The following is a 19,437-nucleotide window of genomic DNA, read 5'->3' as shown; positions in this document are numbered from 1 at the left end:
ATAAATAAGGCGTCTCCTATCTGTTGCACGATATTTTAAGGAGCGTTACACTTACTAAGGGGCTCCCCACAGTGCTGTTAGGGAGGGAGTTCCAGGATTTTGACCCAGCAGCGATGAAGGAACGACGACGTACGCCCAAGTCGGAATGGTGTGTAACTTGGAGGGGAACTTAGAGGTGATGATATTTGCTGTTCCGATGCTCCCCTGGCAGGCCTCCATCATTATTGCTGTTTGCGAGAGCTTGCTGTGCGCAAATTGGCCGCCACTTTTCCTATATTACAACATTGGCTACACTTCAAAGAATGTACTTCATTGGCTATAAACCGCTTTGGGACGTCCTGAGGTCGAGGAATGTGCTATATAAATGCAAGCCTTCCTTATTGCCAAAAGGTGCCAAGCCTAGATTGATGCTATTGTTGGGTATTGAGCGTTAAAGGAGAAGGACAGACGCAGGCCGTAATGTCTGTACAAAGTGTTTTCCTGATGTGTATTATAAAAAATAAATAAGGTGTCTCCTCCATGTTACACGATATTTTAAAGAGCGTTACACTTACTAAGGCCCCCCCCCAACCCCCTGCCAGAGATTGGCATTCAGAGACCTGGGAGCTCCATGTACTGCTGTCCCCTGTTTGATTATACCTGCTGCTGCTCCTGAGGCCTTCCCATTCCGACAAGTGAAGGAATCCAGTTCCACACTTATCCTTCCGAACCGGGAGCTGACGGCAGCTTGTGCGACCCAGGAGGGTCCAGGCCTCAGCTGGTTCTGACTCGCTCACCTTCAGAAGGGGAGCCAACGGCAGGAGAAGCTGGTGTTTGCCACCGGCTCCACTCTCCCAGTGCGGAAGAGTGGCTTTGTTTGCTGAGGTGCCAGGGAGAGACCTGCCATTTTGGATCACTGCTGGTATCCTGAACTCCGCTTGGAGGCCTATATTATGGGATGGGTCATGCACCGCCTGGGCTGGTTTCATTGATTGCTTCGGACGGACTTGGGGGCTCACCTGGTGGTGCTCAGATGGGAGGCCTTGGGCTTATGACTGGGCATGGGCCAGAGAGGCCCAGCTTATTTGCACTGAATGGGTAGTCTGGCTGTTATTTATAAAAGGGTTAATGCACTGTTCGGAGACTAATGGAAATCCTTTTTCTTCACTCTCCCCCAACCAGACAAAAGACTTCATTCACTCCGAGCTACTGGCGCAACTCTACTCATGTGCAGACCAGAACATCCTGATGGAGGAGTCTCCTGAGCAGGCACAGCGGCGTGATGACATGTTACGGATGTACCACGCCCTGAAAGAAGCCTTAGATATCATTGGTGACATCAGCACCACTACCAGCAGTACTCCTCTACCACCACCCGTAGACGACTCCTGGCTGGGAGTCAGGGAAATACCATCCGGGCGAAGGTGTGTAAACCAGAGCTCAGACCCATGCATAGACATCAACCCTTGTCTGGCATAACCTGCATTAAAGTTGTTGTGGGCAATTTTAACCTAACCCGCCATTGGGAAACTGACATGATCAGGTGGTTTTACACCCCCCTGCCCTCAATTTTACTCTCCATCACCCATCACCCCTGACATGAATCAGTCATTCATGAAAGAAAGACTTATGAAATAATACTGAGCGGCCTGCGGGTGGCGCTGTCCAGGAAGAGTATAAATACTCGGGCACGGGCCCAGCTTGTGCAGGACATTCTTAACAGGAACTAGTGAAGGACACAACTAGACCTCCATGTTGTAAAACAGTTGATTAAAGCTTTGTTTAACGCTTAGACCAAGTGCCTAGCAGTTTTCTTACATCAACCCCTGTGCTCGCTGACCTACGTTGGCCCCGGTCGCCCAACGCCAAAATTCTCATCCTCGTGTTCAAAAGACTTCATGGCCTCACCCCCTCCCTATCTCTGTAACTTCTGCCAGCCCTACAACCTTTCCAGAACTCGGCATCCCTTCAATTCCGGACTCTTGTGCGTCCCCCCCACTCACATTGTCCCACCATTGACAGGTGTGCTTTCAGCCATCTGGTCCCAAAGCGCTGGAATTCCCTCCCTAAACCTCAGCTCCACTCTCAACTCCTATAAGAACCTCCTTCGTAACCATCTCTTTGACCAAACATTTAGTCAACCCTCCTGATATCTCTTCCTCTGGCTCGCTGTCAATTTTTTCTGATAACCTCTTCCATGAAATGCCTTGCATCGTTTTTCTGTGTTAAAGGCGCTATATAAATGCAAGTTGTTGTTGAGCTTGGAACATTTTGCCACAGGAAGTGCTTGAGGCAGAGATCACTGCATATCATCAGGAAAGAGCAGATAACTATTTGACACAGAGGAGTACAGACCTATGGGCAGTGAGTTTAGTTTTGGATTGTGCTAGCAAAGAGCTGGCACAGACACGATGTGCTGACTGGCCTCCTTCTGTGCTGCAACCTTCTACGGTTCTATGATGTCTGGCTGTGATTAATACACATTTAAATAACTACATTTTTTTCCCCCCCCCAGGTCTCCAACTTCAAGTCCTACACCACAAAGACGAGCTCCTGCAGTCCCCCCAGTCAGGCCTCTGTCTCGAGGCCCTGCCCCAGGTCCTCCACCGCCGGCTGGCCCCCCTCCTCAAGGACCCCCCGGTAGCGCCCCACCAATTCCCTCTCGGCCCGGTGCCTCTCCAGATCCATTCGGGGCTCCACCCCAAGTCCCCTCCAGGCCCAACCGGGCTCCTCCTGGTGTCCCCAGGTAAGCATTTCTTTGAATCAAGAGTGAGCGCGTGTTGCGAGAGAACAAAGCGGTGTTTTGGTGATGAGAAAAATCAGACTCGGGCAAATATAGCAACATGGTGATATCCCCTCTGTATTAATTGAAACAATGGTCTGCACACTTAGGTGGGACGAGAATGAACTGAGGATAGGAGTTACAATTGGCACTGCTCTCATACAAACACTCATACCAAGTTCCTCTCTGTGTTACTGTAATATAGCTGCTGCCGCATTTCATTTCTAACCTACAGTAACAGGACGATTCAGCATAATTCTAGATGGGCTAGTGGAGCAACTTGTCCTTTTTTCTCTTTAGTCCTTCAGTAATTCAGGCTCTCATTGAGTGGTCAAGACAAGTCTTCCTATCTACCTATTCTATCCGTGCGCTATTGCTAACCCCACTCTTTGGTAAATCAATTAGTATTCTCATAACAATTTTGAGAGGTGAGGAAAGGGCTAGGCAACCAGAAGGTATATACAGATTAGGAAAGGTATTCATTCCATTATACCTCATCTACCCAGAATGACCTGACATTTGCCCCCCTCCCCCTTCTCCCCCCCCCCCCCATTCCCACCCAACTATCATAGTAGCATCGAGCTGTATCTCTTAAGTGATTCCAGATGCTTTGGGGGTCATTTTAACCCAACTCACTAGGCAAGAAACCCACAGGATTGGGTCAAACGCCACTTTTACACCTCGCCCAATATTGCTCTCTGTTGATTTCAATGGAAAGTTGAATTTGGGCGGAGTGTAGAACAGTTATCCGACCTGTACCTGTCCTGTTCCCACCAGCCGGGTTAGGCTAAAATGACTCCCTTTGCCTCTGCTACCCGCCTCGAAGGTTCATTCCATGTGTGAAGATCTTCTTGACATAATTTCTAATTTGCCCTTCACCAGTTTGAACCTCAACCCCCTTATCCTACAGCTGTGGTTTCATTTGAAGTAAAGTTCCAGATTTGCCTTCTCTGGTCAGTTGTCCCCAAGAGCCTGGCGACAAGGTTCTAACTAGGCTCATGGCTGAAGAATGGTCACCTGTTGCGAGATACCAGAAGTCCACTGGAACCCTGGCAAGATAACACCAAGTGGTTCAGGGCCCTCAAGTGGGTGGGAGGGAGAAAGTTGGGAGTGGAAAATATGACATCTGCTGGACTAGCAGTGACCACTCATGGGTGAGAACCTCGCTGTATCTTGCAGCTGGTGAAATGATTGGCTCCAGTTGGTTATAAAGAATGTTGTGCAGAGTGACTCCATCGTGGGGTAGACTTCATAGCTTCCTCGTCCCCCCTTTACATCCTGCTTTAGATCCCCGGTATCACGGCCAATATTTATCCCTCAACCAACATCAATAACAAAAAACAGATTATCTGGTCATGGAGAAAAACAATTGCAGGGCTATGGGAAAAGAGCAGAGGGAGTGGGATTAATTGGATAGCTCTACCAAAGAGCCGACACAGACACGATGGGGCGAATGGCCTCCTTCTGTGCTGTATCGATACTGCGGGTCAATGCCAGGCACTTCCCGTGGAAGCTCAGTAGGCCAGTCCATAAACAAATAGAAACAATCTGCAGTAAAAGTAAAATGACTCTTAAAATCTTAACGTTAAAGCTCTCTCTCCCGAAAGCCCTCCCTTCAGATTATTGCCTCTATTTATTAAAGAAAAGAAAGATTTGCATTTCTATAGCGCCTTTCACAACTTCAGGCGGTCTCAAAGTGCTTTACAGCCAATGAAGTACTTCTTTGCAGTCTCGTCACTGTTGTAATGTAGGAAGCGCGGCAGCCAATTTGCACACAGCAAGCTCCCACAAACAGCAATGTGATAATGACCAGATAATCTGTTTTTACTGTTGGTTGAGCGATAAATATTGGCCAGGACACTGTGGAGAACTCTCCTGCTCTCCTTTGACATAGTGCCGTGGGATCTTTTACGTTCACCTGAGAGGGCAGACGGGGCCTCGGTTCAACATCTCATTACACCGCTGACAGTGCAGCACTCCCTCAGCACTGCCCTGGATTGTGTGCTCAAGCCTCTGGAGTGGGACTTGAACCCACAACCTTCTTGACTCTGAGACGAAAGTGCTGCCCACTGAGCCATGGCTGATACTAGTCATGGCTGCCAGAGCCTTTAATTGTAAATGCTGATCTCCAGCAGTGTGCGGGTAATGTTGCTCTATCTGATTGTCTGTCTGTGTCCTGCAGTATATAAAGTGCTGACATTCAGTGCAGTTACATAGAATCATACAGCACAGAAGGAGGCCATTCGACCCATCGTGGCTGTGCCGGCGATTTGAAGGAGCTGTGCGAGTAGTCCCATTCCTCTCTCCTTTCCCGTCGCCCTGTAAATTCTGCTGAGCTTTTCTTTTCCATTTAGAAACTTCAGTGAAGATTGTATAGTGCAGGACACCACCGGAGGAAAGGTGTACAAGAAACAGGTGATGGTTGAAAAACTGATAGAGTCTAAGAGTAAGGGAAGGCTGAGGGAGATGAGAGTTTCACATTCCGGGAACCTGGGAAAGAATGAGTTAAAAGTAAAAGATGATTCAAGGAGCCTTGATTTCAACACTGTGAGGATGGAGGGAGAGAGTGTGCAGGTGCTCGGAGGAACAGTTGAGGGAAGCTGTGGAGGACCTGACCACAGTTTAATTCTCTCTCTCTTCCTATCTAGCTGTCTGTCTATCTCGTTGTCTCTCTCTTTCGCTTTCCTGCCTAATTGTGTTCGTCTCTGTCCAGTTGTGTGTGTGTCTCTCTCTCTCTCTCTCTCTCTCGCTCTTTATCTCTTCCTGTCGAGCTGTCTGTCTGCCTTTATTCAGTTGTGTGTGTGTGTGTGTGTGTCTCTCTCTCTCACTCTTTATCTCTTCCTGTCGAGCTGTCTGTCTTTCTTTATTCAGTTGTGTGTGTGTGTGTGTGTCTCTCTCTCTCTCACTCTTTATCTCTTCCTGTCGAGCTGTCTGTCTTTCTTTATTCAGTTGTGTGTGTGTGTGTGTCTTTCTCTTTTTCTGTCTGTCTGTCCCTGTCTAGTTGTGTGTGTGTCTCTCTTTCCTGCTCGCTCTTTTTCTCTTCCTGTCCAGCTGTCTGTCTGTCTATCTCTGTCTAGTTGTTTCTCTCTTTCTCTTTTCCGGTCTAGCTGTTTGCCTGTCCAGTTGTGTGTGTGTGTGTGTGTGTCTCTCTCTCTCTCTTTTACTGTCTGTCTGTCTGTCTCTGTCTAGTTGTTTCTCTCTTTCTCTTTTCCTGTCTAGCTGTTTGCCTGTCTCTGTCCAGTTGTGTGCGTGTGTGTCTCTCTCTCTTTTACTGTCTGTCTGACTGTCTCTCTCTGTCTAGTCGTGTGTGTGTAGTCTCTCTCTTTGTAAAACCCGTGCCTACAAATCGCTTAAATTTGATGAGAGTATGGCATCTTAATGCATTGAAGCAGTCGATTTTTAAAATCTACCTGGGGCACAACTACAGGGTGCTTCTGGTGAAATCGGTGTGCTCATTGCCGAGTCTGTTGAAGGAGGAAGCAGCAGTCTGGCCTGTGCGGCCCCATTCACCGTGGAACCGCAGAGAAACAGTGAGGCCATTCACCAGCTTGAGACCAACCCACTCACATTCCTGATCGACGGTTGAACTCTCCTTTCTTTCTTTTCCTGCGAGGGTTTCTCTGGAGACTGGGTATAATTGGTAGGTGCCGCAGCAACTGCAGATCGGATGAATGAAAGAGAGAGGTTGGCAACAACAACTTGCATTTATATAGCGCCTTTAATGTCTTCAAAACATCCCAAGGTGCTTCACAGGAGCCATTATCAAACAAAACTTGACACCGAGCCACATAAGGAGACATTAGGACAGATGACCAAACGCTTGGTCAAAGAGGCAGAATTTACGAAGCGCCTTATAGGAGGAGAGAGAGACGGAGAGGTTATGGGAGGGAATTCCAGAGCTTTAGGGCCTAGGCAGCTGAAGGCACGGCCGCCAATGGTGGAGCGATGAAAATCGGGGATGCGCAAGGGCTGTTAAATAAACGCCCTAGCCACATGACAGCTTCACTAGCCCAGAGCTCCTTCTCTTTAAGATGAGAAATCTATAAGAAGGAGTGCATGTCCACAAATCCCTGAAGGTAGCAGGCCAGGTAGATAAGGTGGTTAAGAAGGCATACGGAATGCTTGCCTTTATTAGCCATGGCGTAGAATACAAGAGCAGTGGGGCTTATGCTCCAACTGTATAAAACACTAGTTAGGCCTCAGCTAGAGTACTGCATGCAGTTCTGGTCACCACATTACAGGAAAGATGTGATTGCACTAGAGAGGGTACAGAGGAGATTTACGAGGATGTTGCCGGGAGTAGAGAATCTTAGCTATGAGGAAAGACTGGATAGGCTGGGTTTGTTTTCCTTGGAACAGAGGAGGCTGAGGGGAGACCTTATTGAGGTGTATAAAATTATGAGGGGCATAGATAAAGTGGATAGAAAGGACCTATTTCCTTTAACAGAGGGGTCAAAAACCAGGGGGCACAGATTTAAAGTAATTGGTGGAAGGTTTAGAGGGGATTTGAGGGGAAATTTCTTCACCCAGAGGGTTGTGGGGGTCTGGAACTCACTGCCTGAAAGGGTGGTCGAGGCAGAAACCCTAACCACATTTAAAAAGTACTTGGATGTGCACTTGGGATGCTGTAACCTGCAGGGCTACGGACCAAGAGCTGGGAAGTGGGATTAGGCTGGATAACTCTTTGATGGCCGGCACAGACACGATGGGCCGAAATGGCCTCCTTCGTGCTGTAAGGTTCTATGATTCTAAGGGAGAGGTTCTGTTAGTGAAGGACTCCACCAAGATCGTAGAGGAAGTAGGAGAGAAGACAAAGCAAATCAGGACGTAGAGATTTAGGTGACGCCAAGCCTGGTTTTTAAAAGTCTGTCGGTGGTAGGAGGAAGGATAGGCTCGGGGTGGCAGGGACTTCCACCGTTGAGGGCCTGGCTGTAAGTTTGCGTGGAGTCGGAGATGTTACAATGAGCCGTGATTTCAACACAGCGAGGATGTGGGGGTGAGGGACAGTGCAGGGTGGTGTATTGGCAGCATTGGAGGAACCATAGAGGAAAGGTGTGAAGAACATCGAAGCATAGAGCAGAAATATCACCAAGGACCCACACCCCTTAAAAATAGTCTTCATTTGAAACGTTTGTGATCCCAAATTGAATAAAATCATCCACCCCAGGAAATTTCAACATCCATTATGGATAATAATGGACACCCTGGTATAATCCCAGGAGAGTAATGATAGGCTGGTGTTATCCCCATATTTGAATTTCATTTTCGGATTTAGAACTGGGATGTCCAACATGTTGGAGCTGGGGTCGGATACACATATCAGAACCAGAAAGTGGGCTCCATATAATTACATTGTGCATGGGAGAAATCACATTCCTATCAGTAGTGAGACCCCCTTACACAATCAGTAGTGAGACCCCTTACACAAAGAGCGCAAGGCCCCATCACTCCCTCCCTGAAGCTGGGAAAATGTGAACATTTCAGCTGTTTAAAGTCCCCAGGCCTGGAAGACCAGAAAAAGCTGCTTCCTAGTTGGTGGATTTTGGCCCAATGAGGGTGCAAGCTTTTCCCGTCCTTTGTAACATAAGAAATAGGAAATAGGAGCAAGAGTAGGCCATTTGGCCCTTTGAGCCTGCTCTGCAAATGAAGTCTGGTTTGTGCAGTGCCTGGACAAGAAAGGGACCAGCGGGGGGCTGCTCAGGCCTTGCGGGCTGGGTCATAGAGGGCTCATGGGCCACAGGCAGCCTGCAGGCCATGTCTTCGCCATCCTCAGTTTGGTTATAACCTGCTTAAGAACATAAGAAATAGGAGCAGGAGTCGGCCATTCGGCCCCTCAAGCCTGCTCTGCCATTCAGTAAGATCATGGCTGATCTGATCTCGGCCTCAACTCTACTTTTCTGCCTGTTCCCCATAACCCTTGACTCCCCTGTAGCTCAAATATCTGTCTATCTCAGCTTTGAATATACTCCGCCTCCACAGCTCTCTGGGGTAGAGAATTCCAAAGATTCACGACACTCTGAGAGAAGAAATTCCTCCTCATCTCCGTCTTAAATGGGCGACCCCTTATTCTGAAACTATGCCCCTAGTTCTACTCTCAACATCTACCCTGTCAAGCCCCCTCAGAATCTTATAAGTTTCAGTAAGATCACCTCTCATTCTTCTCAACTCCAATGAGTATAGGCCCAACCTGCTCAACCTTTCCTCATAAGACAGCCCCTTCATCCCAGGAATCAACCTCATGAGCCTTCTCTGAACTGCCTCCAATGCAAGTATATCCCTCCTTAAATAAGGAGACCAAAACTGTACGCAGTACTCCAGGTGTGGTCTCATCAACGCCCTGTACAGTTGTAGCAAGACTTCCCTACTTTTATGCTCCATCCCCATTACTGCTTAAGCTTCAGGCACTCGGTTTAAGAAGTCGTCTGAACTCTTAGCTGAGATTCCAGCCTGTAACTGTCATCCATTACTCTGTATATAAACCATCTGACTACCTTGCTTACATTCCAGTTTATCCCAGTATTTATTATGTTATACAACACACAAAGTGGAGATGAAATGGATGGGATACATTTTAATGCTGCTGAGCAACATCCTGCTATATTAGTCACAGTGTTTCAAAACTTACTGAAGTGTTTGCAGAGGGAGTCTCGCCCATTTAAAAGCCCAGTCATTTATATAGTAACGACCTCTCCATGAAGGTGGTCTTCCACAGAGGGGACCCAGTTTGTTGCCCCTGTAATTATATTAGAACAGTACTGCACCATTCCACTGACCTAAACCAGAGTGGCTGTACAACCTTTAATTTACGTCAGTGATGATCCAGAAGATAATGACTGGTTCCGACGAAGACTGGAATTAACTCTGCTCTTTTACGCAAAGCTCTGCTGTTAAAATGATTTCCAATCTTTGCTGTGCCTCATTGTGGCAAAGACGGAAGGAGGGGCCTGAAAAGCCTCAAGGGGGAGGGGTCCCCGTCGGGACTCCACCATTTCCAGAAGATCCCGACATGCCGCGTCCAGAACTAGAGGTCGTTAATATAAAATAGTCACTAATAAATCCAATCGGGAATTCAGGAAAAACCTCTTTACTCAGAGAGTGGTGAGAATGTGGAACTCGCTACCACAAGGTGTAGTTGAGGTGTAGTTTAAGGCTAAAGGGATCAAGGGATATGGGGAGAAAGCAGGGACAGGGTACTGAATTTGGATGATCAGCCATGATCTCATTAAATGGCGGAACAGGCTCGAGGGGCCGAATGGCCTACTCCTGCTCCTAGCTTCTATGTATCTATGTGAATAGTATAGATGCATTTAAGGGGAAGCTAGATAAGAACATGAGGGAGAAAGGAATAGAAGGATATGCAGATGGGATTAGATGAAGTAAGATGGGAGGAGGTTCAAGTGGAGAATAAACACCGGCACAGACCTGTTGGGTCGAATGGCCTGTTTCTGTGCTGTAAATTCGATGTAATTCTAGCAACAGTCAACTCCTTAAGAGGAGGGGAGGAGAAAACTGGAGGAAAAAGGAGCTGTGCCATTACTGTTTCCATTGTCGTCAGTGCCACTTGGGGAGCTCGGTCCCTTGTGATCACCCTGGAGTGCCCCTTTGTAGTGTCAGCTGTGGCTCAGTGGGTAGCATACTCGCCACTGCATCAGAAGGTTGAGGGTTTACGTCCCACTCCAGGGACTTGAGCACATAAATCTAGCCTGACACTCCAGTGCAGTGCTGAGGGAGCGCTGCGCTGTCGGAGGTGCCGTCTTTTAGATGAGATGTTAAACCAAGGCCCCTGTCTAGCTCTCTCAGCTGGCCAATATTTATGTCTCAATCGAAATAACTAAAACAGATTATCTGGTCATGATCACATTGCTGTTTGTGGGAGCTTGCTGTGTGCAAATTAAGAACATAAGAAATAGGAGCAGGAGTAGGCCAATCGGCCCCTCGAGCCTGCTTCGCCATTCAATAAGATCATGGCTGATCTGATCCTAACCGCCAATCTATTATCACAGAACCATCTCCTGAATCTAACAGAATTAGACACACGAAATAGGAGCAGGATCAGGCTACACGGCCCCTGGGCCCGCTCCGCTACCCACAGGGCCATGACTGATCCGAACCTAGACTCATGTCCAAATTCCTGCCCGCTCCCCGTAACCCTTAATTCCCTTTACTTCTAGGAAACTGTCTATTTCTGTTTTAAATTTATGTAATGATGTAGCTTCTACAGCTTTTTGGGGCAGCATATTCCATGGACCTACCACCCTCTGAGTGAAGTAGTTCCTCCTCATCTCAGTTTTGAAAGAGCAGCCCCTTATTCTAAGACTATGCCCCCTAGTTCTAGTTTCACCCATCATCGGGAACATCCTCCCCGCATCCACCCGATCCAACCCCTTCACAATCTTATATGTTTCAATAAGATCGCCTCTCATTCTTCTGAACTCCAATGAGTAGAGTCCCAATCTACTCAACCTCTCCTCATATGTCCATCCCCTCATCCCCGGGATTAACCGAGTGAACCTTCTTTGTACTGACTCGAGAGCAAGTATGTCTTTTTTTAAGCATGGACACCAAAACTGTATGCAGTACTCCAGGTGCGGTCTCACCAATACCTTGTACAACTGAAGCAATACCTCCCTATTTTTATATTCTATCCCCCTAGCAATGAAAGCCAACATTCCATTGGCCTTCTTAATCACGTGCTGCACCTGCATACTAACCTTTTGAGTTTCGTGCACCAGGACCCCCAGATCCCTTTGTACTTCAGTACTTTACGGTTTCTTGCCATTAAGATAATAACTTGCTCTACGATTTTTCCTGCCAAAGTGCATAACCTCACACTTTCCAGTATTGTATTTCATCTGCCAAATCTCTGCCCACTTACTTAGCCTGTCTATGTCCCCTTGCAGGTTTTTTATGTCCTCCTCACTCACTACTTTGCCTCCCATCTTAGTATCATCTGCAAACTTTGATATGTTACACTCGGTCCCCTCCTCCAAATCGTTAATATAGATTGTAAAGAGTTGGGGACCCAGCACTGACCCCTGCGGAACACCACTAGTTACTGATTGCCAGTCTGAGAATGAACCATTTATCCCAACTCTCTGCCTTCTGTTAGATAGCCAATCCTCTATCCATGCCAGAATATTACCCCCAATCCCGTGATTTTTTATCTTAAGCAATAATCTTTTGTGTGGCACCTTGTCAAATGCCTTTTGGAAGTCTAAATACACTACGTCCACTGGTTCCCCTTTATCCACCCTATATGTTACTTCCTCAAAGAACTCCAGCAAATTTGTCAAACATGACTTCCCCTTCATAAAACCATGCTGACTTTGTCCTATTAAATTATGTTTATCCAAATGTCCTGTTACTGTCTCCTTAATAATGGACTCCAACATTTTACCTACCACAGATGTTAGGCTAACCGGTCTATAGTTTCCAGCCTTCTGTCTACTGCCCTTTTTAAATAAGGGTGTTACATTAGCAGTTTTCCAGTCTGCCGGGACCTTTGCTGAGTCCAGGGAGTTTTGGAAAATTATTACCAATGCATCCACAATCCCTACCGCCACTTCCCTCAAGACCCTAGGATGTAAGCCATCAGGTCCAGGTGATTTATCTGCCTTGAGTCCCATTATTTTACCAAGTACCACTTCCTTAGTGATTTTGATCGTGTTTAGCTCCTCCCCCCTATAGCCCCCTGTTTGTTCAGTGTTGGGATATTCTTAGTGTCCTCTACTGTAAAGACTGATACAAAATATTCATTCAGTGTTTTTGCCATCTCCATATTTCCCACCATTAATTTCCCGGTCTCATCCTCTAAGGGACCAACATTTACTTTAGCCACCCTTTTTCTTTTTATATAACTATAAAAACTCTTACTATCTGTTTTTATATTTTTTGCTAATTTACTTTCATAATCTATCTTCCCTTTCTTAATCAATCTTTTTGTTATTTTTTGCTGTCTTTTAAAGTTTTCCCAATCCTCTATCCTCCCACTAGATTTGGCTACCTTATATGCCCTTGTTTTTAGTCGAATACTATCCTTAATTTCTTTACTTAGCCACGGATGGCTGTCTTTTCTTTTACACCCTTTTCTTCTCAGTGGAATATTTTTTTTTTGGAAGTTGTAAAATAACTCCTTAAATGTACACCACTGATCATGTATCGTCTTACCCTTTAATCTATTTTCCCAATCCACTCTACTCAATTCCACTCTCATACCTTCATAGTCTCCTTTATTCAAGCTTAGCACGCTTGTTTGAGATCCAACCTTCTCACCCTCTAATTGAATATGGAATTCAACCATGTTATGGTCACTCATTCCAAGCGGATCCTTTACTAGGACATTTTTAATTAATCCTGTCTCGTAACACAGGACCAGATCTAAGGTTGCTTGCCCCCTGGTCGGTTCAGTTACATACTGCTCAAGAAACCCATCCCTAATACACTCAATGAACTCATCCTCAAGGCAGCCCTGCCCAATTTGATTTGTCCAATTAATATGATAGTTAAAACCCCCCATAATTATAGATGTTCCCTTATTACAAGCCTCAACTATTTCCTGATTGATACTCCGTCCAACATAGTTGCAACTGTTCGGAGGCCTATAGACTACGCCCACTAGTGTTTTTTTCCCCTTATTATTCCTTATCTCCACCCAAACTGTTTCATTATCCTGATCTTTTGACCCAATATCATTTCTCTGTATTACAGTGATTCCTTCCTTTATTAACATTGCCACCCCACCTCCCCTTCCTTCCTGCCTGTCCTTCCTGATCGTTAAATAAACTGGTATGTTTAATTCCCAGGCATTGTCACCCTGCAGCCATGTTTCTGTAATGGTCAGAAGATCATACCCATATGCAGTTATTTGTGCCATTAACTCGTCTATTTTGTTACGAATGCTACGTGCATTCAGATAGAGAACTTTCAAATATGTTTTGTGACACTTAGTTCCTGCTTTTGCCCTTTTTATTACTTTACCTTTTACTCCATACCTTCTGCCCCTTCCTGACACGCTCTGGTTTTTAATTTCCCCACTGCTACCTAAGTCTATGACCTTCTCTGTTGTCATTTTTATTATTTGCTCTCTAGGAACCTCCCCCCCACTAGTTAGTTTAAAGCCCTCTCTACAGCCCTAGTTATATGATCTGCCAGGACTCTAGTCCCAGCACTGGCCAAGTGAAGCCTGTCCTAACGGAACAGCTCCCTCCTGCCCCAGTACTGGTGCCAGTGTCCCAGGAAGCAAAACCCATTTCTCCCACACCAGTCTTTGAGCCACGCATTTAACTCTCTAATTTTATTTGTCCTAGCCAAATTCGCTCGTGGCTCAGGTAATAATCCAGAGATTATTACCCTTGAGGTTCTGTTTTTTAATTTGACCCCTAGCTGCTCATACTCCTTTAACAGAACCGGCTTCCTAGTCCTATCTACGTCGTTTGTACCAACATGGACCACGACAACTGGATCCACCCCCTCCCACTGCAAGTTTCTTTCCAGCCCAGAGGAGATGTCCTTAACCCTGTGGCACCGGGTAGGCAACACAGCCTTCGGGACTCTCGCTCTCGGCTGCAGAGAACTCTATCTATCCCCCTAATAATACTATCCCCTACCGCTACAACATTTCTATTTACTCCCCCCTCTTGAATGGCCCCCCGTTCCACGGTGCTGTGGCCAGGTTGCTCATCCTCCCTGCAGTCCCTGCTCCCGTCCCCACAGGGAGTAAGAACCTCGAACCTGTTGGACAAGAGCAAGGGCTGCGGCTCCTCCAACACTACCTCCTGGATCCCCGTACCTGCCTCACTCGTAGTCACTCGTAATTGGCTGCCGTGTTTCCAACATTACAACAGTGATTATACTCCAAAAGTACTTCATTGGCTGTAAAGCGCTTTGAGACGTCCGGTGGTTGTGAAAGGCGCTATATAAATGCAAGTCTTTCTTTCTAGTTTATCTTCTGGTCAGCTGCATGCAAATAAAACCTTGTGTTACTACAGTTTTGTAGTCAACTATGCCTTCAGGACATGCTGTCCCCTTCGCTCTGCCCTTCAACTTACGTCACACTGTCCCTGTTGCGTGGTAGTTCCACCGCTGTGCTCCTGTCTATAAACGGTCCAGTTGTGGAGACGTGTTGCCATGGTGACCATGCCCAAGTGTAGCTGCGAGGATGTCAGTAGTGGTTAGGAACAGAAGTTTCCTAGGAGCAGGAGGTGAAGGCGATAGATTATTACATACAGTAGTGTGCTATTAGAGGCAGTAAAATTGAATGGTGTGTCCTAAATGACTGCTGGGAAGCTGGCCCACTGCAATTCTTCCATGGGTGTGATTCTGGCTCATTTTAGACGCACAAGCAATTACTGTGCTCAAGTCCAGAAACAGCTACAGCTAAATCTGGTGCATAAGTCGCACTTGTATATACGTCGCAGCACCATCTTAAAATCTCCATTTTGGTACATGTACCATCAGTCATACCCGTGTAAGGAACCCCCTCCATATCCAGAGGATGTAAAAAGATGCTCGATGATGTGACTACACACAGGGAATTCTTTTTTAAACTGACAAAACTTGGATGAAGGCCCATGAGGCAGGACACCGCCAAGGTTGTGAAGAATAGTGGAGAAGATGAGGTAAATCAGGTCATGATTAGGTGATAAGAACATAAGAATTGGGAGCAGGAGTCAGCCACAAGGCCCCTCAAGCCTGCTCCGCCATTCAATAAGATCATGGCTGATCTTCTACCTCAACTCCACTTTCCTACACTATCTCCTTATCCCTTGAACAGTTCCCATGGATTGGAGGGTAGCTAATGTAACCCCACTATTTAAAAAAGGTGGTAGAGAAAAAACGGGGAATTATAGACCGGTAAGCCTGACATCGGTAGTGGGGAGCCCATTATAAAAGATGTAATAGCAGAGCACTTGGAAAACAGTGACAGGATTGGACAAAGTCAACATGGATTTACAAAATGTAAATCACGCTTGACTAATCTATTGGAATTTTTTGAGGATGTTACTGGTAGAATAGATAAGGGAGAACCAGTGGATGTGGTGTATTTGGACTTTCAGAAGGCTTTCGATAAGGTCCCGCATAAGAGACTAGCGTGCAAAGTTAAAGCACATGGGATTGGGGGTAAGGTACTGACTTGGATAGAAAACTGGTTGGCAGACAGGAAGCAAAGAGTTGGAATAAATGGGTCTTTTTCCAAGTGGCAGGCAGTGACTAGTGGGGTACAGCAGGGATGGGTGCTAGGACCCCAGTTATTCACAATATATATTAATGATCTAGACGAGGGAACTAGATGTAATATCTCCAAGTTTGCAGACGACACAAAGCTGGGTGGGCGTGTGTGCTGTGAGGAGGATGCAGAGAAACTCCAATACATTTGGACAGGTTGGGCGATTGGGCAGATGCATGGCAGATGCAGTATAATGCGGATAAATGCGAGGTTATCCACTTTAGTGGCAAAAACAGGATTATTATCTGAATGGCAATAGATTGGGAAAAGGGGAAGTGCAACAAGACCTGGGTGTCCTTGTGCACCAGTCGCTGAAGGTAAGCATGTAGGTGCAGCAGGCGGGTAAGAAGGCAAATGGTATGTTGGCCTTCATAGCGAGAGGTTTCGAGTACAGGAGCAAGGATGTCTTGCTGCAGTTGTACAGGGCCTTGGTGAGACCACACCTTGAGTATTGTGTGCAGTTTTGGTCGCCTTATCTGAGGAAGGATGTTCTTGCCATGGAGGGAGTGCAGCGAAGATTCACCAGACTGACACCTGGGATGGCAGGAATGACATATGAAGAGAGATTGGGTCGATTAGGCTTATATTCGCTAGAGTTTAGAAGAATGAGAGGGGATCTCATTGAAACTTATAAAATTCTAACGGGACTAGACAGACTAGATGCAGGAAGGATGTTCCCGATGGCGGGGGAGTCCAGAACCAGGGGTCACAGTCTAACGATAAGGGGTAAGCCATTTAGGACTGAGATGAGGAGGAATTTTTTCACCCAGAGAGTGGTGAACCTGTGGAATTCTCTACCACAGAAGGCAGTTGAGGCCAATTCATTAAATATATTCGAGAAGGAGTTAGATATATTTCTTAAGGCTAAAGGGGATCAAGGGATATGGGGAGAAAGCAGGGACAGGGTACTGAATTTGGATGATCAGCCATGATCGCATTGAATGGCGGAGCAGGCTCGAGGGGCCGAATGGCCTACTCCTGCTCCTATCTTCTATGTTTCTATGTTTCTAATCTTATTGCTCTCAGCCTTGAATATTCTCAATGACTGAGCATCCACAGCCCTCTGGGGTAGAGAATTCCAAAGATTCACCACCCTCTGAGTGAAGACATTTCTCTTCATCTCAGTCTTAAATGGCCAACCCCTTATCCTGAGACAGACACCTAGTTCTAGACTCCCCAGCCAGGGGAAACAGTTTCTCAGCATCTAATCCTGTCAAGCCCTCTAAGAATCTTGTATGTTTCAATGAGATCACCTCTCATTCTTCTAAACTCCAGAGAGTAGAGGCCCAATCTACACAATCTCTCCTCATAGGACAGTCTAGTGAACCTTTGTTGCACCCCTATATGGCAAGTATAACCTTCTTTAGGTAAGGAGACCAAAACTACACAGTACACAGTGATGGTGAGCTTGGTTTTAAAAGCCTGTATATTGTAGGAGAAAGGGTAGGCCAAGAGCTCCACAGTTTTAAAGCTCTGGGAAAGAATATTTAGGTGTCGATGCGTGAGTCTTGATGAGAATGTAGGAGGGAGTTTAGAAAGTAAAGCTCTGAGCTCGGCCTTTCAGGAGTGATGTCAGGAAGCACTTCTTCACACAAAGGGGTAGTGGCAATCTGGAACTCTCTCCCCCCCAAAAAAGCTGGGTGTCAATTGAAAATGTCAAAACTGAGATTGATAGATCTTTGTTAGGCAAAGGGTATCAAGGGATACAGAACCAAGGCAGGTGGATGGAGTTAAGACACAGATCAGCCATGATCTCATTGAATGGCGGGAGCAGTCTCGAGGGGCTGAACGGCCTCCCCCTGTCCCTGTGCTCCTAAGAGAAATGGCCATTGCAGCATTGATAAAAATAGTGAAAGGCAACAATGGTTGTGAATGGAGCAAGAGAGGAGGAGCGATAGAACCTGCGAGAAGGATTGCCCGACCAAGTTTTTTCTTGCACCTTCTCCCAAGAGTGTGAGAGTGGTGTTCAAAGAAGCTCTGAAATACGGGAGCAGTACTCAAGTCGTGTATAGACCTTTGCGTAATGGCAGAATCGATTGCCTATCCCAGCCCTACATGGCCGGGCTACATCCTGATGTGGAAATTGTGCTTGGAGGTGTCTCAGGACAAGTGATGGAGGCTCCAATTAACTGGCAGAAGAATTCTACTACTCACTGGGTTTTTATTTGACACACAAATCAGGACTCGATATTAATAAATTTCACTTGACTACATGCCTCTCGCACCTGCCTGAGTTACTGACGTCTGGTCTTGATTATTCCCAGTGAATTAAAACCCAAGTCCTGCTATGCCCTCTGTTGCACTGCCACCTAGCGGTCGGTCCCACAGAGTCAGAATCTACCCAAGTTCAAATTTAGTGTTTTGTAGAAATATTTAGTCCCGCTCTTCCCTCTCCCATATTAATATCAGACTCAACCCCGAGTGCTCGTGCTTTGTGAGACAGCGGTGTTTGTTAGGCTAAGGCTTCAGTGAAATGCAAAGCTGCAAGTAACTGGGTGGACACCTTCACCGAAGCATATGAGAGCATGGGCCTTACACTAAACATCCGTAAGACAAAGGTCCTCTACCAACCTGCCCCCGCCACACAGTACTGCTCCCCGATTATCAAAATCCACAACGAGGCCTTGGACAACGTGGACCACTTTCCATATCTTGGGAGCCTACTGTCAACAAGGGCAGACGTTGATGACGAAGTCCAACACCGCCTTCAGTGTGCCAGTGCAGCCTTCGGTCGCCTGAGGAAGAGAGTGTTTGAAGACCAGGACCTCAAACCCGGCACTAAGCTCATGGGCTACAGAGCAGCAGTGATACCCGCCCTGCTGTATGCCTCAGAGACATGGACCATGTACAGCAGGCACCTCAAAGCACTGGAGAGGTACCACCAACGCTGCCTCCGCAAGATCCTGCAAATCCATTGGCAGGATAGGCGCACCAACGTCAGTGTTCTTGCTCAGGCCAACATCCCCAGCATCGAAGCTTTGACCACGCTCAATCAGCTCCGATGGACGGGTCCCATTGTCCGCATGCCCGATACGAGACTCCCAAAACAAGCGCTCTACTCGGAGCTCTGGCACGGCAAGAAAGCCCCAGGTGGGCAGAGGAAATGCTTCAAGGACACCCTCAAAGCCTCCTTGAAAAAGTGCAACATCCCCACCGACACCTGGGAATCCCTGGCCCAAGACCGCACAAAGTGGAGGAGAAGCATCCGGGAAGGCGCCGAACACCTCAAGTCTCTTCGCCGGGAGCAAGCGGAAGCCAAGCGCAGGCAGCGCAAGGAGCGCACATCAACCCAAGCACCCCACCCACCCGCCCCTTCAACCACCGTCTGCCCCACCTGTGACAGAGACTGTAGGTCCCGCATCGGACTCATCAGTCACCTGAGAACTCATTTTTAATGTGGAAGCAAGTCATCCTCGGTTCCGAGGGACTGCCTAAGAAGAAGAAGGACTGG

At 46.9% G+C, this 19,437-nt stretch overlaps 1 protein-coding gene across 11 annotated transcripts in view; it reads left to right on the top strand.

Moving 5' to 3' along the window:
- Window positions 1-19,437, top strand: part of LOC147101658 (dynamin-1) — a 304,832-nt gene that overhangs the window by 268,365 nt on the left and 17,030 nt on the right. For 7 of the 11 annotated variants that reach the window (XM_085965406.1, XM_085965404.1, XM_085965408.1 and 4 more), the window contains 2 exons: window positions 1,162-1,403; window positions 2,495-2,725. In XM_085965406.1, the coding sequence (XP_085821532.1) occupies window positions 1,162-1,403; window positions 2,495-2,725 (473 nt within the window). Of the gene's footprint in view, window positions 1-1,161; window positions 1,404-2,494; window positions 2,730-19,437 lie in introns of those variants that run through there. The other 4 variants (XM_085965412.1, XM_085965415.1, XM_085965413.1 and 1 more) reach the window with 2 other exon arrangements.

Source organism: Somniosus microcephalus, chromosome 23, assembly GCF_052327205.1.
Source record: "Somniosus microcephalus isolate GS21.2 chromosome 23, FLI_Smic_1.0, whole genome shotgun sequence".
Classification (NCBI taxonomy): domain Eukaryota; kingdom Metazoa; phylum Chordata; class Chondrichthyes; order Squaliformes; family Somniosidae; genus Somniosus; species Somniosus microcephalus.
Note: the sequence above shows the minus strand (reverse complement) of the source record. Positions and strands in the feature narration are given on the sequence as shown.